The 26061-nt window shown below is 42.0% G+C and overlaps 4 protein-coding genes across 6 annotated transcripts in view; 2 read left to right on the forward strand and 2 right to left on the reverse strand.

Moving 5' to 3' along the window:
• Nucleotides 1–617: 617 nt before the first annotated feature.
• On the reverse strand, nucleotides 618–1484 carry LOC136422226 (zinc finger protein 492-like). The gene has a single exon (XM_066409872.1). The coding sequence runs from the start codon at nucleotides 1482–1484 to the stop codon at nucleotides 618–620; it is 867 nt and encodes a 288-aa protein (XP_066265969.1).
• A 5752-nt stretch (nucleotides 1485–7236) lies between these two features.
• The window catches only part of LOC136422256 (zinc finger and SCAN domain-containing protein 2-like), a 44082-nt gene continuing 25257 nt past the window's right edge, over nucleotides 7237–26061 (reverse strand). Inside the window, exons 1-2 of one of the 3 annotated variants that reach the window (XM_066409907.1) lie at nucleotides 10235–10352; nucleotides 7237–8704 (exon numbers count right to left, since the gene is read on the reverse strand). In XM_066409907.1, coding sequence (XP_066266004.1) covers nucleotides 7773–8633 — 861 coding nt within the window. In that variant the 5' untranslated portion in view covers nucleotides 8634–8704; nucleotides 10235–10352 and the 3' untranslated portion in view covers nucleotides 7237–7772. Of the gene's footprint in view, nucleotides 8705–9214; nucleotides 9313–10234; nucleotides 10353–26061 lie in introns of those variants that run through there. The other 2 variants (XM_066409908.1, XM_066409909.1) reach the window with 2 other exon arrangements.
• Nucleotides 12242–14661, forward strand: LOC136422257 (putative zinc finger protein 66). Its single transcript, XM_066409910.1, has 2 exons — nucleotides 12242–12373; nucleotides 13040–14661. The coding sequence occupies exon 2, from the start codon at nucleotides 13139–13141 to the stop codon at nucleotides 13973–13975; it is 837 nt and encodes a 278-aa protein (XP_066266007.1). The 5' UTR covers nucleotides 12242–12373; nucleotides 13040–13138; the 3' UTR covers nucleotides 13976–14661.
• Nucleotides 23877–26061, forward strand: part of LOC136422249 (leucine-rich repeat-containing protein 24-like) — a 55804-nt gene continuing 53619 nt past the window's right edge. The window contains exon 1 of the mRNA XM_066409897.1: nucleotides 23877–23959. The gene's annotated coding sequence lies outside the window, so the exon portion shown is untranslated. The remainder of the gene's footprint in view (nucleotides 23960–26061) is intronic.

A 26061-nucleotide genomic window follows, 5' to 3' on the forward strand; every position in this document is an offset into this window, starting at 1 on the left:
ACCAAAAACTACTAAACTTGCATAAATCAGCATGAATTCATTCATTCAGTAGAAAAGTGCGCTTTAAGGGCGGGACCTTAGATGGACTTTCCAATGAAATCCCGATGGTTATTGAAAATAATCACTTAAAAACACATGCATCTATATTTCAAACCTAAAAATCTTCACCACCCCTGCAAAGCTGGATTTGTCAGGATTGTTTAGGTGAAAAAAACAGGTCAACTCCTGCATATTAACAAGCTAAGAGCCAGAAGTTTTAGATGAGACCAGGATTGCACGCACCCCCTGTCCTGATGGATCAGTCCAACCAAAAGGGAAGAGTTCAGGGGTCAATCCAGGGTCAAAGCATGCCAAAGGTCACCTATTTTGGCCAGATTGTTAAAATACATATTCTTCTGTCCTCCCTAGCAGAAAACTTGACCATTCAGAGCAAACTTTGCCCAGGAAAAAATCATTTAGAAAATAAATAAGAAATCTAATCGTGACTAGGCAAGGTGCACTCTACTGCGCAACTTATTTGGATATCCCTCCCCTTAATACTTTTGGGCTGTCCTATTTCAGAATCTAAACAGATATAACAGTAAATAATTGTAACTTTAAGGTACAGGTTTCTGTTCTCAGCCTTGGTCAGGAGCGTGGGTTTTCATGTGGGTCTTGAGGTTGGAGCGGTTATTGGAGCTGTATCCACACTCGTCACACCTGTACGGTTTTTCTCCGCTATGGGTCATCTTGTGTTTGGCCATGTTGGACAGGTTGGATGTCCTGTAGCCGCACTGGTCACACAGGTACCGCTTGTTACCCGTGTGCAAGGCCTCATGCTTCTTTAAGGCTTCTGGGTTTTTACACCTGTAGTCGCAGTGCGTACATTTATAAGGCTTTTCCCCTGTGTGGGTCATGATGTGCCTTTGCAAAGCTGACATCCGTGCCGCTCGGTACCCGCACTCCTCACACACATACGGTCTCTCACCGGTGTGTTTCCGCATGTGAGTCTTCAGCTGGCCTGATCTTCCGGCTCGGTAGTCGCACTTGGTACATTTGAACGGTTTTTCACCCGTGTGGATCTGCTTATGTTGCTTTAAGAGATATTGTGAAGAGGCTCTGAAGCCGCACTCTCCACAAACGTATGGTTTATCCCCGGTGTGTATCTTAATGTGTGTAGTTAGGGTACTTTTCTCCATCGCAGCGTAGTTGCAGTGTGGACACTTGTGTGGTCTGGGGCGGTTATCAGAGTGAATAAGCTCGTGATGGTCTAGGTGATCTTGCCGAGCGGCTTTATAATCACACTTGCTGCACGCGAACGTTTTCTCTCCTTCATTATGTTTGTTGATGAGATGACTCCTGTAGTACCGTATCCAGTGGCAAGAGTAGTCGCAGTTGTCAAAAGGACACTTGAAGCGCTTCACTACGCCGGTCCCATTGTCTTGTTGTGTCCCGTTCTGAGTGGTTATACCTTGAGACGAACTCTGCATGCTGCCGTTGGACATGTTTATTTTGATTGATCTCTGGAGACTTTAGGGCTCAGTGATTGTTTGGTCCTGAAAAAAAATATCAGAAAAAGAATTTTGATATTTTTTATTGAATATTACTACAATCGAATTTCAACTGGTATAACCACCATTGAATAAAACTTCTTTGGATGTATGAACTGAGCCAGGTGTGGGTCACGGTGTGCCCGTAAATAACTGTTTCCCAAAATGAAAACATAAGGGTCAGAGGTCAACAGGTATAGTGATATCAAAAAGTTTTTATGCAAGACCATTTCAAAGCTACCGTTACTCGAGAATCTTCCATGTGATTGTTCACCAGAACATTACAACTTTACTTTAGAAAGCTAAAACTCACGAAAGTTGGTCTGAAATGGAAGTATGGGTGATTATAGTAAGTGAACAGACTAAACAAACTAGATGTAGGCCGGATGACGATTTTGCGGTATCTTTTATTACTACGGTAGACGGGACTGAGTTTTGTGACTACGCAATAATTTGCAAGTTATTCTTTGACCCCTCCTGTCTCTACAGTTGAAAAATCTATAGCAGATCAGTAAAAATAATCCACAGACTATGCTAATGTATCTTTACCTTAGTTTCAGCAAATTAAAGACTTACAGGTCTTTAATGAATGAAAGACCTTGATTGTACAGCTAAGTACAGGTCATGGTGATAAGCAAAGGAATACATACAGTGGTGATAATATAACATAATGAAATGTGACATCTTACTATGTCTAATAAGACTAATCTATACTTCTCTACTATTTACAGCAACAGTTAGCACATGTACGACTTCTTCCTCTGATTAAAAATGGCGGCGTGTACCATAGGTCACACAGGTCAAAAGTCAGGTCAATCAAGGCTTATTTTCGTAAGGGCGTTTCAAGAACGATCGAGATAAATGTCACCGAATTTTCTCGATAATTATTCGTCCCCCAGGTCTCTGCAACTTATCTATTCGAGATACTTATATAATTATAATTATTGCAGCGAAGGGTGATAATCAGGGGTATGATTTATTTTTTTAACAATTTGCGGTATACGTGGACTCAGATTAGAAATATCTAAACTATAAAAGAAGATGGAATTCAAGACAAACTTTAGAAAGCAAACAGAACAAAAGCAGAAACTGTCCTTCTTCGTCCTCCACTAGCAGTTAACAAATGTCCCCATGTTGCGGTTCGTGAATAGCGTTACTGTGTTGTGGAATTCCCTTTGTCAAAAGTAGGGTTGCAAAAAGGTCGACAGATGGTTTGAAAAGGCAGGGATAGAAGAATAGGCCGGCTGGGACAATGCGACAGATCTTAATCGCCACAGGCTCCTGGTCAATCGTTGCACCATGCGTGCAGTTAACCATTGTTCCAGGCAACCACAATGTAGTTTTGTACAGTCTCCACATATGAAGACGTTTTTTTTGTACACTTCTATTTTATTTAGCTCATTAAAACTAGGTTATTAAAGCACACACGGTATGGTAAAACCTCATTGGTACAATGTATGACCAAAGGAGGACTTAATACCGACCACACGCAAATCTGGCATTCTACTGACAAGCTATAGGACAAAAAAGTTCTGAATTGAAGATCCGGGTCTGTTTAAAATTCTTTAATCTGAATGCTCTGAGATATCTAGATGTAAGTGCCTTCACCTTTACGTGACAAACAAATCGGCTCGATGGTTGTATTAACAGGTCTTTATTATTATTCGTGTTACGCAAAACGTTGTTACACAACGCATTTTATTAGTAATAGCGTCATGCGTCAAACTGCACATCTTTTTTAGACACCCTACTATCAAATCTTTCTACCACACGACGATAACGGTGGTGACATAACTGATTTGATACCTTTTCTATTTCCGCGAGGAATTAAGTGGTCTGTTGCAAATATCATGATTTGGTTGCTATTAGTATCTTACCGACAAATCTTTACAGTATTTCTGAATTATAACTATAGCTACTATAGCCTAGTTGAGAACTGTAACTTTCAGTTGTACAGTTGAATTTGAATATAGATAGTAAATTGGGTAAATACCTTGAAGTATGGTGCGATAAGCTCCGTCCTGACAATGTTCTGTCCTCCTTTCTGTGACTCCCAAACTTTCAAATCCTGCTGGACTGTTAGATGTGAATAAGAATGCTCTTCTGTGTTTATTGAGCCCTCCCTCCGACGGTAAGGGATTTGCGAATTTTCATTGGTCAATGGTTGTCAAGACAACGTGACCAATCAATCGTTCGCAGGCATCAGTGAATGATGCATGGCGGCTGCAGACATGCATAGGCTCGCCAGGCTGGTCTATTCTCGGCGTAGACCCTCCAAGACAACATGACCTCGCTAGAAGAATTAAAACTTTTCTTAAAGCGACAATAGGGGGCGTATAGGGGGCGTATTGACATTTGAATAGAACATGTGTGTACTCCTCATGAGCTATGTATATCTTGACTCTAGAGGGGAACTTATCTTCGCCAAATACAATAGATATCCATTTCCGAGGAGCTTGAAACAATGTTACATGTATATGACTGAAATATTCAATTTGTGAGCCGCCTTGGCAACAGAATGAAAATAGTTACGGGGACGTTTCTTTGAAGCTGGTGCACGTGTATCGCCTTGGGCTGTAATACAAGACCAAATAAGCTGCGGACTTGCATCTACTGATCAGGTCAGAGAGAGTAACCGGGCTTGCAAAATTGGTGATATTTCCTTTCTAGCTGGAGGTGTGATCATCATCCACATCCGTATACACGCGCACACACACACACACTCACACACACGCACACACACACACACTCACACACACGCACACGCACACACACATGCACACACACACACGCGCGCGCACACACGCACACGGACACACACACACACACGCACACACACACACACACACACACACACACACGACCGAAAATATAACCTTCTTGGCGAAGGTAATGACCCTCACAGAGCTTTTCGCAAATTTGAATTGCTTTATTCTATTGTAAGAAATACGAACAGGTGGAACATACTTACTATTCAATAACTATCACACAATATTTAACATAATGGTTACACTTACTGACATTGTTACCTACTTATATCCAGCATATTTGTAGTACATTAACTGTCTACTATGACTTAATTGAATTCACCATAGGTTTTACAAGATCATCAACATCAGTGTGTGTATATTGTCCTTTGTTCTCCTGTATATCAGTGCTCAGTTAGCCTATTTATACCATGGAGATATATTCAGTGTTCATCACTCGGGTTGGAGAAGTCTGCCGCCCTGTCATGGCCAGGTTGACAGGGGTATTGTTGTGTTCTGCCGTGGGCTGGTCTTCCGATGTGTTTTGTACAGCTCCTCCCATGGCCAGGTTGACAGGGGTATTGTTGTGTTCTGTGGTGGGCTGGTCTGCCGGTGTGTTTTGTACAGCTCCACCCATGGCCAGGTTGACAGGGGTATTGTTGTGTTCTGTGGTAGGATGATCTGCTGATGTGTTTTGTACAGCTCCTCCCATGGCCAGGTTGACAGGTGTATTGTTGTGTGCTATGGTGGGCTGATCTACCGGTGTGTTTTGTACAGCTCCTCTCTGCAGGTTTGGGGTATTTGGCAGCACACGTTGTTCATCCTGTGGATCGCGCCGGTTGCCCCGTATCACGGTGACAATTGCAGTTACATGTAGTACCCGATAGATTGCTGTCATGTTTTGCCTGATCCCCTTCCTCAAGTCCGGTGTGCGGATGATACTTACAATCGGGTTGATTGCTGAGTTCAACGTCATTAGCACGACCATCCCACGTGGTCCGGTTGGGAGTGGGCAGTTCTTATTATTGCGGCATAACGGGATTAACATTAGAGGTAGAAGCCAGAAGATAAACGCAACTACTACATGGATCAGTATTGTCTTTATCTTGCTCAGACCTTTCTGGTATTTTCTTTCTGTCTCATTTTGTACTCGATTGTGAGGCTGATTCTGTCCTGTCCTGTTTTGTGTGGGATTTTTACCTTGAAGTGGCTGGGCCCTTGCTGGCTGCCTGAACCTGTTCTTTTCGCGTTGTTTTAGAGCAACAAATGCACTTGTAGTTGTAAACAATGACGTGCAAGCCAGAAATAGGATTATTGCGCCACCGAGAACGAAGTAGGCAGTGTGGTAGAAGGCAGAACAGTTTGGTGTGGGCATATCTAGACAGTTCCAACCCATACTGGGTGTAAAACCAAGAAAGGACAGAACAAGCCATGTAGAGACGATAGCTTTACCCGCATTACGTGTGACATCGTCAGCATGTATGTGGATGAACATGGGATGCCGTACAACAACATAAGAGTTCAGGGACTCAAGTGCTAGGGCTGATGACGACAGAATTTGACTACTTGCCAGTACAGTTGCAATGTTCATTCTGCTGTACAGACTAGTCACTCCAATATGATCTACTGTAGAAAAGCACAGAAGAGCAATGCCTGCAAGGATGTCCGCCGAGGCAATGTTTGCCATGTAGAGGAAGAAAGGTTTGTGGAGTTCTCGGTTTCCGATGATTCCCCAGAGCACAGCAGCATTAGCGATGATCATGAAAGCTGCTGCCAGACAACCGATGACAGTGGTCGTAGTCCCAAACTCTTTTAAGTACATGGAGCAGGCTTCTTCAGCCTGGTTGTAGGGCACAGTCTTGTTCTGCAACTGCCACAGGATACAGAGGAACCGCCCAGCAAACTCGTGCACTGACGTCTTGTTTAACTCCAACGGAAGGACAGAGCTGTTGTTGAACATGGTGGAGCTGATTCTGGTCAAACGCAGCCTGAGAGACAGGTGTCTGTGGGACGTGAGTTTTTTTTTAATCAGCGGGCTGTTGTGCTGTTGATAGTCAGAATGAGGCAAGAGGCAGAACGTATCCAAACCTTATCGAAAAGGCTGTTGGATCAGGTCGGTTCTACGTGGGCAGTAATTGTGTTACACGGCACGAGGCGTCAATCAGGTTCACACGTGCTTGGTAACCGCGCGCATCAAAAACCTAATCAAAAACAGTGTTACCACAGGGCATCTGCATGTGCTACTTGAAATGTAATACAGATCAAAGCAAAATGTAGATGTATCTTATCGAAAAGGAGGCGGCCCACATAGACTTGAACCCGAGTATAATTAAACAGCGGGCTCATCTAACGTTTTCAGTCTGGATAGTACTAGCCTGGGTGTCATCTTGTCTAGGTGAAGGTGAAGGCTGAGCCTGGAACTGAACAGGATGACACTCAGGCTGGGATACTTCTACATTTTGAAGCTTGAAGTCACTCCATATCAAATTTATATGGAATACATTGCCGTTACAGCTTTAGATGGAAAGTGGATAGTATGCTCCGGGCGATGATGGACCGAAACACTTGGGCTGCCATCTCGACTCGTCACTGGAAGGTCTCGACATAAGCAAGCACACCTTTAGATTCATATATTCAAACGGTGTAATGAAACCTCAAGTGCCAAATCTATCAATCCACAATTGAGCCTGTCTTGAAACATTCGTTTTTCCCTGGAACTATCGTACATGTAGCAATGCAATGGTTAGGCGTGACAGGCCGTTCACAGTAATATAAACAACTGCTGTCACGCCGTGTGCCTGCGAAGTGTGACTGTACCGGCTATAAAGATGCAGATATTGAAAGTGTCGATAGTAAGATGCGGAGTAGGTGGATGATGTTATTGTATAAATGATGAAGACGATTCTTAAGAATAAGGAATTACGATTAAGAATCCCTGGAATGACACAACAAAGCATCAATCTTTTATAAAATCGACACTTTATTAGACACTACATTTTACTAGTTCATTATACAATGACTAAATACTTAACATCTTAGCACATATCTACCTTATACATATCACATATAGTCCTATCAAAGCTTCGACTAGTTGTTTAGTGTACGTATTCCTTAAACTACATAGTGAGCTAGCCTGTTTTACACAAGCTCGCCTCTAGGGGTCTGGCGGTTACAGGACCGGCCGGCCGCTAGGAGCGCGATTTGTCAGGCTACATAGTGAGCTTGTTACACAGAAACATTAACTTACATGATACGATCGTAAGAATGATTTTACGAGTAAGTCTATACTGTAAGACATGTATGCATTCACCAGCATTAACCTCAAAATAAGCACAGAATTCTTTCATTCACTGATTTATTTCAAATTTTGAGTAGATATGGTACAAAGCATTGCGACATCATCTTGCAGAAACTTCGCAAAGAACTAACTTAAAGTGAGAGTAAGACAACAACAGTGCTTTAGTCTTTAACTTTGAGGTAGAGTTTTGTTCTATTCTTAACTTTGGTCAGGAGCATGGGTTTTCATGTGGGTCTTGAGGTTGGAGCGGTTATTGGAGCTGTATCCACACTCGTCACACCTGTACGGTTTTTCCCCGCTGTGGATCATCTTGTGTTTGATCATGTTGGCCGGGTTGGATGTCCTGTAGCCGCACTGGTCACACAGGTACCGCTTGTCGCCCGTGTGCAAGGCCACGTGCTTCTTCATGGCTGCCGATTGTTTACAACTGTAGTCACAGTGGGTACATTTAAAAGGCTTCTCACCAGTGTGAGTCATGATGTGTGCACGTAAGGATGGCCTGTGTGCTGTTCGGTACCCGCACTCCTCACAAACATACGGTGTTTCACCGGTGTGTTTCCGCATGTGAGTCTTCAGCTGGGACGATTTTCTGGCTCTGTAGTCGCACTCGGAACACTTGAACGGTTTCTCACCCGTGTGGATCAGCATATGTTTATCTAATCCAGCTTTTGTAATACTTCTGTAGTCGCACCCTCCGCAAGCGTAAGGTTTGTCCCCGGTGTGTCTGGCGAGGTGTGTGGTTAAGGTTCTTTTCTCCATCGCGGCATAGTCGCAGTGGGGACACTTGTGTGGTCTGGGGCGCTTATCAGTGTGAGTGAGCTCGTGAAGCTCCAGGTTGTATCTCTTAGCAGTTTTGTAGTCACACCGGTCGCAAGCGAACGGCTTCTCTTTGAATTCTGTGTCAGCATCGTGCTTGTTGGCGAGGTGGTTTCTGTAGTACCGCATCCAGTTGCTAGAGAAGTCGCAGTTGTCAAAGGGACACTTTAAGCGTTTGGCTTCGCTGGTCCTATTGGCTTGTTGTGTGCCTGGAGGCGAACTCTGCATCTTGTCATTGGGCATGCCGGATGTTTTGGAACGAGAATCTCTGGAGACTCTAATGCTCAGTGAAGTGATGAACACCTTGTTTGGTCCTGAAGAAAAACAACAGAAAAAGCATTTTAAATGTTGTTGAAATGTACTCTATAGTAATAGTCTCAGTTTCAACTGGTACAACTGTCATTGGATAGAACTTATTTTGATACATGATCATCTAGGCCTGGATATGTATTGAGCAACTACTTAAGTATTTAACGGGATAGAAATATAAGGGTGAAAGGTCAACAGGTGAGCGTGGCCGAAACCGTTCCAGACCTATCGTTTGAACAGATCGTGACAAATTATTACAATCTGTTTACCAAAAGATTATAACTTTAAGTTAGGAAAACTTAAACTTGCGAAAGTACATCTAAAATTAAAGAATGGCTAAGCCAACAAACAACTACATGTAAGCCAAGAAGCCGAGGAGTTATCGGATTTTACAGAACACCCAGGAGGTTATCTGCCTGCTTTGTGACTATCTTAAGACCCCTTCTTTTCTACAGTTAAAGCATCTATAGGACAGTGGAGAAAAGAATCTATTGATACGGTAAAAGTATCGTTACCTTGATTTATCAGCAAATGAAAGAAAACTTACAACAATTAGCACACGCACGACTCCCTCCTCTGATTCAAAATGGCGATGTGTGCCTAAGGTCATACATGAGGTCAAAGGTCAGGTCATTCAAGGCTTTCTTTTTGTTGTTTGATAGGGTGAAAAAAACGACCGAACTAAATGGAGAGAGGGTCGAATCTGCCATCCTAGGAGCCTGCAAGTGAAACCCTGGCAAATATTCTCCCTATAGCCGGCGTAGTTAGTCTCAGACTGGTAGAGACTAAATAGAGCTACTGTGTTGTGGAATTTTCTTTGTCAGCACTGACAGCAGTGGGGTTGCAAAAAGGTCGACAGATGGCTTGGAAAGGGCGGGATAGAACAATAGGCTGGGACACCACAAGCTTCTAGATCCATTGTTTTCATGCATGCCGTGAACCAGTTAACCATTGTTCCAGACAATTACAATTAGTTTTATACAGTCTCCAGATAAGCGAGCGTTTCTGTACACTTCTTATAATTCCTCTCTTTTTTAAAGCTCAGTAGTAGCTAAGTAAATTAGCACACATGGTATGACTAGCACTTAAAATCGACCACACGCAAATCTGGCATTCTACTGACTTGTAGGTCAGGAAACATGTTACTAGTACTAAGATATCTAGATGCTGCCTTCACCCTTACTCGACTAACAAATTAGCTCGATGAATGTACTAACAGGTACGTCTTCGCTGGTGGGGAGAGCGGACAAAAACGGGGCATATGATAAAACGGTCACAATCTTCCCCACCAACCTCTGCTTGGAGAGTAACGGAGAGCACGTAGTCCACGTAATAATTTGAAACCTTTTCTATTTCTGCAAATAGCATGACGTGGTTGTTAGCTGAAACTTTCACACAGCAAATACTGGACTGAAACCTATATAGTATTTTCATAAAACAGGGAGGTTCTATCAAACGTCCTTGGTATCAAGTAGTTGATACCGTCATCTTCATATGGTTGAACTTTAAAATGAAGAGTGAAATGGAAAAAATACCTTGAATTTGTGTACAGTTGGATGATTCTCTGCTTATGTTCTGCCCTTCTTCCCGTGACTCCCAAACTTCCAAACCCTACTGGACTGTTATAGAATTAGATTTGAATTAGAAGGCTCTTCTGTGTTTCTTGAGCCCTCCCTCCGAAAGGGATTTGCGAATTTTCATTGGTCAATGGTTGTCAAGACAACATGACCCCGCTAGAAGAACTAGGCTATTCTTCAAACGACAAGAGCATAACAATAGGGTGGCGATATTGACATCTGAATAGAATAAAACTGTAAACAAATGAACCGTCCTTTTATGCCAGGGTCACATTTCCTAACCGGGGCCCGGTCGGGCTGTTTGCGGAAACAAAAAATGAAAGTGTATGTCAATTCATTTGCACAAGCCATGCTCTTAGATAATTTTGGGTACGTTTTGTGGTTTTGTTGTCTTTTATATCATAATTTTCGTTTCCAAAGACTGCCCGGCCGGGCCCCGGATTGGAAATGTGACTCTAGCATAAGCAGGGCAGAACATCGGCAGAACGTAAGGGTTTTATAAGGTCATGCTAGTCGCGCATTTCTTTATTCGTTTTGCCCAAAGACATATTCTATGCAACGGCTCTTAAATACTCCGATGCAACGTTGACCAAAGAGAATAAAAGCGATTCGGTAGTTGTACTAGGTTTGAATAGCAGGCTAATTACCGTATACGCATTACGTTCCGCCAACGTGCTGGCATACTTTAGCCTGGGTGCCATTCTCCATAGTAACCGCTGGCTTTCGCTCGTTAACCACGCGAAAAGATCAAGTCAGTGGTTACTACGGAGGATGGCACCGATGCTATATCGCACTCTGTGTGTCAGTGTGATAAAGCAAAACGGTAGGAAACAAAGATCGATCAAGAGAAAGATGAACCAAACTGTATACCAGTCTGATCTGCAGTACCGGGCCTGGCCGCCGCGTGGAGATCGTACAAAAAGACGACCACCGGTTGGCAAAGCGTTGGTCTTTTTGAAATAGGAGAATGGAGAAATCGCAGAAGGCTCCCAAAGGGTTGTCGTAGTCGCGTGCTAACATTTCTTAACCTCTGGACGAAAATATTACACATACTAGTATTAAGTAATAGGTATGAACACGGCCTGAAACTATAGAGAGAGACACAGCCTAGTAATTTAAAAGCTATACTGGCAAATACACTACGTAAGCTAGTGACAGGTTTGTACTTTCCATGATCTACATGCATCTAGTCCTAGAGTGAAACTTGTTTTCGCCAAATGCAATAGTTATCCATTCTATAGCAGCTAGGAACAATGTTAAGAGTTACATGTGCATGGCTGGGATGTTTGTGAGAGACCTTGGCAATAAGGATTAAACCAGTTACGGGGATGTTTCTTTGAAGCTGGTGTACGTGTATCGCCTATGGCAGTTTTATAAGACCAATTATGGTGTAGATTTGTATCTAATCAGTTCAGGGGAAGTAACCGGATTTGAGAAAATTGGTGACATTTTCTTTTTACCTGGAGGTGTGAATTATATTATGGGTTGGTTTCTTCTATTGTTGTCCTTCCGTTTATGCCGGGGGAGTCTTTTAAAGGGGGATGTAGCCGACGTGTAGTGTCTGTTTCTTTGCTTATTTGTCTTAAGATCTCCATAAGTGTTACATATTGGAACACTATTCTACATGGAGTCCACTTGCATAATAAATAAGATAAAGATAAGATAAATACAGATAATAAATTAAATGTAAATATATATAACAAAAACTAATACAATTGAGAATGAGAGAATTATACAAAAGCAACTTCAGAAGGGAGAATTCAGAGGTCAAAATAAGATAACTGAATGAAACATAATCTGAGTGTTGTCTGCAAGGAAAACCAAAAGGCATCATGCAATTATCTGTATTCAGATCCTGGATCGCCTTTTGTTATACTTTTGTCATTAATTTTAAGACTACCATATACTTCAAAAGGAGATGAGTTGTCTATCTTAACACTGTCCAATGAAAATGCACACCTTTCTGGTGGGGGAGGGTGGAGGAAAAACAGAAGAGCATTCTGATTCAAATCTGAAAGTCCGTCAGGATCTGAACATTTGGGACGTCACAGAAAGGAGCACAGAACACGAGACGATCCACTCCCGCACTACTCCAAGGTAAGATATGCAAGTAGATTCCTAAGATTCCCTGTTTCACTACATAATGCATGGCAAACTCTATGGGCTATACCAAAATGCTATCTAAGAACTTCATCAAAAGTTGTAAATTCAGTAACCTTGTAACAGCCCAGTTCAAGCACTCCGGAGATAGCAGAGGTATCTTATTTATTCTGTGGTCCATCTTATTAGTTAACGAACGAAAGTTTCCTCTTGTAAGGTAATCATGCTTCAGAATAGAGCTTGACAAAGAATCATACTTCATTGTATCTTTTAGTTTTTTCATTCCACGCGTGAGTATAATTTGTGTCTGAAAAGGCATTACACTTTTTTTAAACTCCGTCGCCATAACGAACTCTGCTCTCGCGAGAGCACAACCTGGTCCTGGCGAGAACGTGCGAGAGTTGGGGAAAAACGAGGTTTGGACAACTAGTGCTGGAATTTTAAAAAAAGGTGTACATTATCTAATAGTATTCACACAACAGAAGTCATGTATTAGACGATATTATACAACTACCACGTGTGAAGTGTCACACTTGACTAAAACAAGTTATCGTTCACTTACTCCTCTCATCGTAATATGATTATGTGATTATTACTAGTATGTAATTTACCTACTCGGATGAACTTTCATGCTAAAATATGTGTTTTTGTATGTTTCTTCAGGACCAACCAGCGTGTTCATCACAACTGATCTCGAAAACTGCGACTCAAGTACACAGTGAACAGGTTAATTGTCTACAGAGTTTCTTCTCCAAATCAAATATGCAGAACGGTGATACGCAACATTCAACCCCAGATGTAGCCACACAAAACGCACAGAAGCGTTACAAGTGTCCCTTTGACGAGTGCGACTACTCAAGCAACCGGCTGAGATCCTACAATTGCCATCTCGCCAACAAACATGATGTAGGAGAAAAACCGTACGCTTGCGACCAGTGTGATTATAAAGCCGCTCGTCGACATAACTGGTTACAGCATATTCTTACTCACTCTGACAACCGCCCCAGACCATACAAGTGTCCCTACTGCGACTATGCCGCGATGGATGCCTTTACCTTAACCACACACCTGGCAATACACACTGGGAACAGACCATACGTGTGTGGAGAGTGTGGCTACGGAGCCATTACAAAATCGATCTTAAACAAACACATGCAAGTCCACACGGGCGAGAAACCATACAAGTGTTCCGAGTGTGACTTCAGGGCTAGGAAATCATCCCAGGTGAAGACTCACATGCGGACTCACACCGGTGAGAGACGGTATGTTTGTGAGGAGTGCGGGTACCGAGCGGCACACAGGACATCTTTACAGATGCACATCATGACCCACACTGGTGAGAAACCCTACAAATGTACGCACTGCGACTACAGTTGTAGACAGATAGAAGCATTAAAGAGGCACGAGGCCGTACACACGGGCGACAAGCGGTACCTGTGTGACCAGTGCGGTTACAGGACATCCAACCGTTCCAACATGGATAAACACAAGATGATCCACAGCGGAGAGAAGCCGTACAGGTGTGACTTGTGTGGGCACAGCTCCAATAGACGCTCCAACCTCAAAGTTCACATGAAAACACACTATAAAAACTGCTGAGAACATTATGTAAATTCCGGCAGCATACACTGGGTTGCGTATTAACAAGTTTTTGTTTTAGGTTAAGTTTGCAACCGAAGAAATCATTTCTTTGGTTCGATAGCTAGGCTGCACAACAATGGGCAAAGTAGAAAACAACTTCTTCCCTTGAAACTTTACATAAACCAAAAAAACGTTCATGCGCAACTCTATGCACTTGAATATACGCACAAGTGTGACAGGGCCCTATCAAACTGACAGCTCAAGCGGTTAAAACAATAGCGTACTACATGTAGTAATATGAACAATAAGTACTCTTCACAAATGTTGTAGTAGGGCAGGACAGTTTTCTATATTTTACTATGTATAAGTTAGCCACTTACCGTTATAATGCTGAAGCACTAAGAAGGATTTAAAGCGAAGGAAAGAGACAAGAAGCGAAACCAAGGTAAAATAAGTGAATAATTGACTGAACGAGTGACTAACACGTAACGTTACATGTACTAAACAAAAGCAAGTTATGTATATTCAGTGAGATTTTTACTGTAGTTTAGCAAATAAAGCTGCTGTTGAATGTTTTGTGTAGTCGTCATCGCTGGTACTGTTGATAACTAGAGCCATACCTGAACACGGAAATTAACAGAGAACCACACTGGGGTCCGGCCAGACTGTTTGCGGAATGGAAAAATAAAATACACTATCTTGTCTTTTTTTGTCTTTTATTGTCTAATAATCATCTCCATATTCCATCAACCTAGTCCTGTGCTTTGAACTGGCCAACCACATGGCCTTGCATTGAATAAATCCGTTGATATATATATTTTGTTCAACGAGAAAAATAAAACACCAAACGCGCATCCAGATATAACGGCTAGCACAAATCGAAGGGCACTTGTCTTGCCTTGGGGAAATCATTAGTCTCACTACAGTACCTCCCATATCTATGATTTATTAGATACAAAACGTGAGTGTTGGGGGCCACAAAAGCATAATTTGATCTGTAAATAAGAGAAAAAAGATTCGGAAGTATATAAAGTCCCTAGGCACACAAAAACCACAAGAACAGCGATGAAAGGCCGAGCTGCTGTTTTGATCTATCATGTTTTAATAGAGAGAAAATAAGATGAGAAGGGCCGGGAAATTGTAAAATGATAAACCTTCAGGGACGTCTCATAGACATGTGTAGGCGTAACGTGGAAATGGTAACCCTAACAAGCATTTTGAGAGTGAATGAGCTGAAAGGTTAGTCATTACTTGCAGTATCTGTTGACTTCAAACAGTTATCGATAAGCTTAAGCTCAGTACGTAATTATTTTTATCTTCTCGGTGTCAACCAGAAAACTATTACAAAATAAATCAGTGTGCACGTGTCAACTTTGTACGGCATGATTGGGCAGCAACGAACCTCTGAAAACGATCGTTTCAAACTATCGCTCATGCGCCTGCGCCAAAATTAATTACAGCTCTTTTATTGAAAACGCTTGCCTCGGGTGCTTTTGTCACGTATTCATCTATCTCATTTTCTTACCCTCAGGTGGGATGCACTAAGTATCTAACAACAAGCTACTGCAAGATCCTTGATAAAGGGCTACCTTCTCTATGACGCAGTTCGCAAGTAATAGGTTTGAACAAGTCAGATGGTTGTGACAATTGGTTAGAGCAAGCCGCCGAGCGCTGATGCAAATTACACTTGAGCACTAAATCGGAGCGGATAATTATTGTTTTCTGTTCTGCACAGCCAGCAGGTAGGTTTCAGTCCTTCTCTTTTCCTGGTAATAAGTAGTGCTAGTGGGGGGGGGGGGGTCACTGGTGGCGTTCTTTACTCATAATGTGTGTCTTCTCTGACAAAATTCCATGATTTATAGTTTAGCCTACAAGAAACCACTATTATGAGCTAACTCATCGTTTGATTTCAGGGGAATGATCACAGCACACAGGCGGTCACCATAGACAGGATTTTTAATGTTGTTGTCAATGTAGAAAATAATGTATGTGAGGGACCACCAAAATGGTCCTTATATAGAGGTGATCACCAGTGTATGGTTGGGCTTAGACATCGGTAGCTTTATTGATCACCTCATCCTGTTTCATTCCTTTGTTGTTTGCAGAACCTGCCATGTTTAATTTAACCATATAGATGAACACAGTGTGACTATCCAAGAGCCGTGCTGTTGTATGACGCAGTTTATAAGCAATTAATTTTGAGGGAAGCCATATGATTGTGACAAGTGGTGCGAGCAAGCCGCCGAGCGCTGATGCAAATTACATTTCAACACTGACTCGGAGAGGATAATCAATGTTGTTTGTTCTGTACAGCAAGCTGGTAGGTTTCGATTCTTCTCTGTTCCTCGTAATAAGTAGTGGGGTGGTGTGCGACAATTGTGGCGTTCTTTACTCGCAGTGTGTGTCTTCTCTGACAAAATTCCATAATTCATCCTTTAGCCTAAAAGAAACCGCGTTTACAAGCTAACTAGTCATTTGTTATGTCCATGAAAAATGGAGATATTGTTTTTGGCGTGTCTGTGTGTGTCTGTCTGTGCGTCTGTCTGTGTGTTTGTAGAAAAAATATTTCGCAGCCAGAGGCTGAATTGCATTCTTTTACAGATAAAACCAAATGGCAATTTGCAAATTAGCATTCATACTATACTGTACTATGGACGTCAATATCGGTAACTTTAATAAATTCATATTTTCTTCGTGTTTTTGCAGAACCTGTCAGCTTAATCGATATCCGCGCTCACAGTGTTGTTTTCCAAGAACCATGTCAGAGGGAGAATCGCACAGGAAAGCTGCCGACGTGTCCACCAACATTTATCTATCGTCTGGGGGTCAGTTAACTGGCACACCCCAGCTTGATCACGAGTCACTTTCTCCAAAAGGGTCCCTCCAGCTTACCCACCCTTCTTATGTGAGCAGAGCCGGAGCTACGGCGCTGCTAACGGTCGCCATAACGGTCCCGTTAGTCGGGTTCCTGCTGTTCGTCTGCCGGTGCAGCGGGCGACACGGGCGGTGTCTTTTGCGGATGAGGGGGGACTGTGAGTCTCAGGATGCGGATGGGGTGACAGAAGGGGTCGATAACCTCACTCCTGAAATCGTTATCACCATCCCATCAGCGTTCGAAACCAGCCACGTCACTGAAAAGACAGACACGGATGGGCTCGCCATCTTCCCGGCATGCCCCGCGCGCATCCACCGCACGGTCTCCGCTCCGGACCTACGAGAAGGTGATCAGGTGACTGGGCTGTTGCCGCCATCTTGGAGTTCAAACTCTACAGGTCACAGTGATCATCTGGGGTCAAGCGATCTGTCGGTTCGCGCCACAATGGAACAACTCTCAAAAAGTTGGCATACTCCTCCGATGTCAGGGACATCGTCTAGAGGGGAGTGTCTTTCGCGCTTGAGTTTCCTAGACGACGAATGAGCACCGACTGACATTCCGTAACTTCCCACAATGCACTGTCTGGGAAATGGAAAAAGCAAAACAGGCATTTTTACCGGCCATTTATTCTAGGTTCAAGCCAGTGTCGTATTATGAGAGAAACTGTCGTAAAATCACAGGCCCGTTTTGCGTTTCCATTGCCCGGGGCATTATGGGAAGAGTGAAACTAACGATTGGACCCTGTCATTGGACAAGATTGAGATCAATGTAATCAATATTTTTGTGATGATCTAGTGAACAAAAAATATCTGTTTTTGATATAACAGTTCGACAGCAATATTCCAGAATCTAAATACTACCCTAATCAAATTGAAATAAGAATTTTTAATGATATAGATATTTTTCCATGAAAATTGAACAAGCGGTTGACATCTTAAAAATCAAATTAATAGTTTCATACAAAACCTACAGGGGAAGATAGACTACTAGTATATCTTCTTTGCAATTCTGCGGTTGGTCACTAGATGGCAGTATTCCATCGTGTGCAAAGTTTATTTTACACTGTTAAACTACTAGGCCGAAAGAAACGATTTATATAAAACAGCTTCAGTTAATTCTCATAGCTTTTACCATTTGAATAGCTTACAAAAATCCATATCACTACTAAAATCAACAAACCCACTTACGATGAAAAACGTGGGTCTCTTAATTTTCCACTGCCTTCAAAAAAGAAGTCAAACCCAACCATAGTCAACCTTAGTTAACTTAGAACTTTGACAGTAGTCTAGATAACTATTTTTGATTCCCATGTATTCCCATGTACTTGTTCGTCTGCAATTAGCCTTCCGGCATGAACTTGCAATAAAGTTATAGTATAAAATGGTTATCACCTTATCTTAGTAGTACTAGTATTTACCACATTATTTCTGACCATAACAATATTATCATTGTAACATTGATGTATAATGCTTCACCATCGTAACGATGTTGCGACTTACCACAGCTATAAAACACTGATATTTTGTAGCACGTAGGATAAACCAGTCTTCTAAAATTGTTGTTAAGTAGTAGTTGCCACAAATTGTGTACAGGTCTGTCTGACACACCTGTTAAGTAACGGTGTTGAGTCATTTATCTGAGTATCAGGCTGGATGGAATTAGTCGCTATTCTACGTACATGTCATGTTTGACTAAAGAATTCTTTCATTTCTGTACATGTTTGTAAGAGTTCTATCATTTTGTAGATGTTGTAAGAATTCTATCATCTTGTAGATTTTTGTAAGAGGTCTGTCATTTTTGTTGATATTTATGAGAGTTCTATCATTTTCGTAGATATTTGTAAGAGTTCTATCATTTTTATAGATGTTGTAAGAATTCTTTCATTTTCGAAGATATTCATAAGAGGTCTGTCATTTTTGTTAATATTTATGAGAATTCTATCATTTTCGTAGATATTTGTGAGAGTTCTATCATTTTCGTAGATGTCTGTAAGAGTTCTATCATTTTTTGTAGATGTTTGTAAGAGTAGTATCATTTTTGTAGATGTTTGAAAGAGTTCTGTCACTTTAGCAGATGTTTGTAAGAGTTCTATCTTTTTTGTAGATGTTTGTAAGAGTTCTATCATTTTTGTAGATGTTTGTAAGAGTTCTATCATTTCTGTAGATATTTTCTAATACACACGTAAGTATGTACATGATGACAGAAGACTTCAACCTTCAACAGTTCAAGGTCGTCCAGAGTCACGTTTCTTGGCATCACCACTCTCCTGGGTGGTCCACGTTTCTTAATAAAGTTATATCCTGTTGTCTGACCAGTTCCCACAACACATGGTCCCACCATTGTCCGTCCGTCCCAAATAAGTTAGTCTGTTTAGTCACGCTTGTTAACTGTGTCCTTGAGTGGGTTTGTACAGTTAAATTGTTTAGGAAAGGTGTGTGGTCAAGCGGTAAAATCTCCAAGGTCTTTTATGATTACATGTAATGTTTAGACACGCACACCTTGGTTTGGTGTCGTCAAAGTGCGAGTATGTCGAAATATCTAGAGATGCATGCATGGAAACACTTCTTGGTCCCCGATTGGGTTGTTTGGTCCCATCGTTACCCCCCCCCCCCCAATAATGAAAGAGAGACGCTTGAAGAAGCAGAGTGGTCTCACACCGGGCAAACAGCCAGACATGAAGATGGTGATGCTTGAGGGCGTCAGAAGTCGCCAAGCTAGTAAGCACGTACATCGGTGTGTACTAGATGTAGAAAGATGATAAAGAAGGGAGGCCATCAGAGATAGCAGACTTCAGCCCCTTCCAGTCCAACAGACGGCGATAGCAGGGCTGAAGATGTATGGCAACGTTGCATTTTGTACATTGGGAATCGCAGAAAGACACACGCGTACACAGACACACAGACACACACACACACACACAAACATACAAGAACGCTTTGGGGGTGAAGTTATAAGCATAGGAATAAGCCTTAGCCCCTCTTTGTACCAACTTCTATCTTAACAATGATACAGTCACTGGCTACTACACATCCGGAAAGCACCCCCCCCCCCCCCCCCCATGAAGATCCTACATCGTTCTGGGCGCCGTCTGTGTTGTATATCAAACACAAGATGGTGACTGATGACCTTTCTGTTCGGGTCATTTGGCCCCGTCACTATCGAGGCATACTCCTGTTTGTATTGTATAGAAAACTTCGTCGCATGGAGGTAAAAAGTTCTCCCGCAATTCTCTATTGGCAATTTGCCATCAAGACTATACCAATTCAGAACTTCAGGGGTGTTCAGAAAAAACTCGCGACAAAAGATGGGAGGGGCAGGGGGCATTGTTTTCAAAGCAAGTTGATGGAGTAAAAAAAAAGAAGTAAATTAATAAGTCAAGGAAATAAGTCAAGACGTGTTTCTAATATAAAGGCCCTATGAGCAGACTTCGCAACGGCGTATATTGTTTAGGTCTGTCAAAAATATGTCCGTCAAAATTATATTTCTAACTAATTCCAAGTGAATGAAATTTACTCCTTGTGCACAAGGCTACTTTTCAGCTTAGACAGCAAAAATGATTCGCCCCTCAGTTATATGTAATATTGAACCTCCTCTCTGCCATCAGAAATGGTCCGTCCCGAGGCCTTGCGTGCGGGTGAACAAAAGACAGCGGCACATCCGGTATTCCACCCCTAGGCGACGTAAATTTTACCGGGGTCGGAAATAACCCTTCGACGTCGACGATAATACATATTATTTCTGTATTTGATATGACAAGATAGACAGATATTTTCGTAAGGACAAGGTTCCTAAAATGAGATAAAAGACAATGGCGCAAAGGAGCATACCATCATTCAGCGTACGTTATGTGTCAAACCATAATTCATTAGATGTTTCTTTACTATAAACGGATTTGTAATTTAGACATTGTTTGTTGATTTTGGCAATGAAAAACTTTCAAGAAAGTCGAAGCCGTACACGTATTTAGTTTTAAGATTTATAAATGTTTTACACTCCCACCCCCTCCCACTTCAAGTTAGTACCGCCCGCCTGTCTTCCCCTTACTGTGATATATGGGTGTGATGTTATCAGAAATATGCAGACAGACAAGTCGAGTTTTCTACGTACTGGGAACAAGCCGGACTTCAAAGTGACGAAAATTGTGAATTATGAACTTTTTCAGACACTTCTGCAATTATTTTTGTGGTCACAGAGGACGGCCTTGGTCTACAACTTCAATTTGTGGTAAGTCTACGTTGTTTATGTTTGAATGTACGTGGTTTTGTTTACCTGTCGTCTACATCCAGTCGTCCGTACACAAAACAGAGTGACATTTGCTGAACATAGACCCCATAAGGTCATAAACTCTCTCACTGGACTAGATAAACGAACCTTTAAAGTACCGCCAGAAGATGGTATAGTCTTTAAAAAGAAGTTAATTGTAGGTTTAAGAAGTTGGCGTCGGTTTAAGAAGTTGGCGTCGGTTTAAGAAGTTGGCGTCGGTTTAAGAAGTTTTCCCCTAGAATGCGGAAGAACGCGTGTTAAGTGAAGCTGGACATGTACGGTCTGCTGAGGGAGTCATCAATCTTGAAACTGTCGTCTGCCAAAAAAGGGCGGTGAAAGACTAGGCACCGGCAGGTTGCAACCTTTTGCCCTTTCCTGTAAATTGTTGTGTGTGTTTGACGTTGGCTGGGTTAGAAAATGACTAGCCTGGTTTCCAAACCTATTATAACTGCCGTCTCTCTTCTGTCCTCTTGTGCATTTATATTTGTGTAAGTGGGCGAAGAGACTCGGCGGCTATAATAGGTTCGGATACCTGGCTAGGAAATGACAGGTTTCTGCTTTACCTACATGTATATTCTTCAAGTTGTGTAAAGTTCTAAAACATTTTACCCATTGTATTCATAAGATTTATTTCTAGGTCAACGCTAAAATGTATGTAATTATGTCAGAGTTTTATGACCCTAACTATGTCGTAAAACCATAAAAGATGTCTTTGTTAGTTTAATATGTCTTTGTTTGTTTGTTAAGATATGACATGGTTATCAGTTACAGTATTTCTAAAGATTCACATGTTAGATGTTAGTCTATGTGTGCTTGAGGTGCTAATATTATAACGTCGCATTATAACGTCAAAACAACAAGATGACAGTTGCCAGTAGCAGTAAATATGTGCCCATATTTGCCTACTGCTGTCACTTGAAACACTGCCAACTACTGTAAATCCAATTACGTTAGCAGTGAATTAATTTCGCCGTAGGGAGAAATGCTAGTCGGTGCTAGTGGTGGTTTTTAGTGCGCTGTTGAACCAAGGTGGTAGTGGGGGCAAACGACAGGACGAGCATTTTCGCGGTAAAGGTCGCGCGAAAATTGCGAACATTGAACCTACCGCAATCTTAAAAGCATTTACAGTACTTTGGTTCTCGCCCTCTCCACTGAGTGACTGACAAAGTCTGACCCGAGTTGACACCCTCTAATGAACTTGTCACTTTGTGATGGATTTTGGCGCCACGTAAAAGTACGTGTTAGGATTGAAGTTCTTAACTTCAAATTTGTGTCGTCCTGTTGCCGTAACTGTTATGGTGTTTGGCCCAGACGTCAAGGGTTCGAATCCCATGACATGCCATCGATGTTTTGCCCTTGGGAAAGGTAATGAAATTAATACAGATTCCCCCCCCCCCCCCAGGTGTGAATATCCTTTCTCTACTTAGGTGTAAAAATGGGTACATGGCTTCGGTTGGGGAGGTAAAAAGTGGTGGAAGCTAAAGGCGAGGGTTAGACTCCGCTTTCATATACCGTGTCCTAGACACATTGGATCACAAACCACTGCCCATACGGTCTCACAAAGGCTATGGGACTACATTTATGTTTTTACTGCAAATTTGGAATAAGCAAGGAGGTTAGAATACCTATTTTAACCTCCTTCGAATAAGTGAGAAACGAGGGTCTCAATTTAGTCTCTTGAAATAGTATTTTGCAACCTCGGTCATAAATACAACCCATTTCAAAATGCACTTATTCCTAGACTGACAGGACTGCTAACGTTATATTGTTGTCATGGCAACTATAACGTTTTATCGTTTTTACAGCTTCATCCGCATATATACTGGCAACACCGCCGCATCTTCGTTGGCCACACGCCACTTAGCGGTTAACCATGAACTGCACCTGCATGCCACATCTTACTTAAACTGCAGTCATCCTTTATAGAAAGTTGTTTCGGTGGCATGAAGAGAGGAAAAAAGTCATGACTTCAAGATACCATCTGGTCGCACATACAGTTGGGGAAGAGATCTAGACAACTTTTAATAGTTCGGACAAACTGACCCCTTATCTTGTAAAATCTTCTGGGGTGGATCGACTGAACGACAGGAGACTATACACCTTTCTCACGCGGCGGACATGATAGAATGAAGACGAGGCCAATGAGGCAAAGAAGCAAAAATAATGTACAGATTTAGTTTTCCTCCTAAATCACATTAAGTTTTAAAATATGATATCCAAGTATCAATATTACAACTAATGCAATGTACAAAAAAGATGCAGCAATTTAAACCTTTGTTGACCGATCCCATAGTCTCCGCCCTCCTCTGTCAGAGCGTAGAAATGCAAAATAAAAACATAGAAATGCAAATATTTGACGGTCATGCAGCCACTTCCTCATTGGTCGATTCTCTAATTATCAGGTAATCATTGGCTAAACTGATAATTATGATTGACAATTAGGATCGGTCTAATGTTTGCCACAAGGGCCTCGTTTTCATTCTATCATGGCCGCCGCGTGAGAAAGGTCTATTGACTGTGACACCGTGACTTACACGACATTCTCAGTAAGATAACTCCTGTGTGTTCCTGTTTTCCGTGAAAGCCCCACGGATTGGCGCCTGACTCCGGACTCAGGTTCTACTGCATTGCGTGCGTGGTCAAGCGTTTAGCGCCCCTGCCTTTCTTTGAACCAGAAGGCCGTGAGTGTGAACCCAGGTGGTCGTCGGAGTCTGACTTCACAAGCTACACCGGGAAGTGTCGCTGTTCTTAGTACATGTAGGACGACTCCTTAAACGCCGCTGTCCACCATCCAATGTACATTGAAGCGTTCGGATAAATCCAAGACATCTTCGAACAAGACCACAAGAATTTTACTGCTGAAGGTAGGTAAAGTTCTCCTTTGACAAGTCTTTTAAAATTGACAGTGTTATCTTGAGGTTTAACAATACTCAAACCATGTCTTATATGTTAGAAATCCCACTATTTCATTTAGAGAAAATTGTGTTTAATCTAGCAATACCGTAAACATCATAGCCGCAAACTGTACTCCCAGGCAGCTAACTCCTCTAGTATGCTTTCCAGCTATGTGGCCACTTTGTAGTATTTTTCCAGCGACCTGTGGAGCCTGGTAGAGGCTATAAACATTACACTATATACTAAATCATGTCAAATCAAAGTAAATGTTGTGATGATTCCGTCAAAAAGTCCCAAACTGGACCTACAATATGTTTCTCTGCTTTTTAACTGGTTCTTTATCAGTCCTATGTTAATGTACACAAGGTCGCTTCTAGTTGTCTACACTGGTGGTCTTCCTATCGTACGTGGTATTAACCTAGCATTTGTTTAGGGTAATTTTAGCAGCATTTTAGGGTCTTGTCAGCCTTGACCTCTCCAAGACATTGTTGAGTGAGCGGAAGGACCCATACAAGACACACAAACACTTCACATTCTTTCTATTATAGTTTTTGTTATGGGCTCCTTTTATGTTTGTGTGTACACTGACATCAAAGGAAAAAAAGAAGAGCTACATCTGAGATAATTGTGAAAAGAACGCTCGAAGGCACATATTCTAGATGTCTGCTCTAAAGTGTTAAATATGGGGTCGTATGGCGTAACTGCAGGGTGTTCGGCCCAGAACCAAGCGATCCCGGGTTCGAATTCCCTATCGCCACCGATATTGTTCCCTTCGGAAAGGCCCTTTACACGACTTTCCTCACTCCACCCAGGTGTAAGAATGGGTTGTTCTCTGTACGTGGCACTGTTAGAATAAGTTCTGAAAAACTCGTGTGCAGTGCCGGTCACGTCGTCCTTGTCTGACCAAAAGCGAAGTAAAAAAATACAAACAAAACATCCTAATATACTAGGATGGTAGCTATGTGTTCCAACCATAGTTCCTTTACGGAAGTCTGCCTGAAGGCTCTTGTTACACCTTCACCTTTACGACTTGACTGCATCACAGCTGTTACAAAACCATGTCAGCCATGTCGAGAGAATCTCCACATAGACGACTATCTTGCCTTCTTATCGTTTGCATTGTTAAAATATCTACCTTACCCCGCTAACAGTGGCAGCTATGTTAAACTGTACAAAATGCCCATAAGGGCTAAAGGTAAACTCTTTCTGTAACTCTCTAAAGATGTTTCACTGGTTGCTTAGAGACAGTGGAGAGCTTTCACTGAGAACTATGCTGCCCCGACGGCTGACTAAGCTATGAGAGAGAGTGAGTGAATGAGTGAGTGAGTGAGTGTTAGAGACAGTACGACTAGTGACTAAAACGTACCACCCGAATGACTTAATAAGAGCCATCACAACTCATAAACCATTGAAGTAATAAAAGAGAGACTTTTATAAGTACACTCAGCAGTATTAGTTAAGTCGTCCTACGTGAGAGGATGCATGTAGCACACTATACTGGACAATGTTAGGAATCACCCAAATGACTTAATGAGAGCTAACAAAACATATACTCAAGTAACTCAACTATTAGAGTAATAAAAGACTTTGTTTTACATTGTATCTTAAGTGTACTATATAGATAAGTCGTCCTACGTGAAAGGATGCATGTAGCACCAAACTTAGTGAGCAACGTTAGGAATGACTAAATAAGAGCTAACACAAGTCATATACTCAAACGTTGAAGTAATAAAAGAGAGACGTCTTTTTACATGTACCTTTAAGTATGCCAGCTAGATAAGTCGTCCTACGTGAAAGGATGCATGTAGCACTGTACTTGATGAACAATGTTAGGAATTGGGGACAATTATCTTTTTCTTCGTATATGGCACGGTTTCCGAGTATCCCCCAAACGCGCAAGGGTAGTAAGGGGTGAGTACCTGGCCAGGGCACATAGACAGGTAGATGTTCTCCCGAAGCGCTAAGATGAAGGACTAAGAAGCACTTGGTAAGTTGCAAAGTATTTTTTAATCTTGAATGTTACGGCTCAGTTACTTTCCATTGGACAGATACAATTATCCCTTTGAAATCT

Source organism: Branchiostoma lanceolatum, chromosome 16, assembly GCF_035083965.1.
Source record: "Branchiostoma lanceolatum isolate klBraLanc5 chromosome 16, klBraLanc5.hap2, whole genome shotgun sequence".
NCBI lineage: Eukaryota > Metazoa > Chordata > Leptocardii > Amphioxiformes > Branchiostomatidae > Branchiostoma > Branchiostoma lanceolatum.

Excerpts from the sequence above, each read along its gene's own strand:
- LOC136422226 (XM_066409872.1), bottom strand. The coding sequence starts at position 1,484 with ATGTCCAACGGCAGCATGCAGAGTTCGTCTCAAGGTATAACCACTCAG.
- LOC136422257 (XM_066409910.1), top strand. The coding sequence starts at position 13,139 with ATGCAGAACGGTGATACGCAACATTCAACCCCAGATGTAGCCACACAA.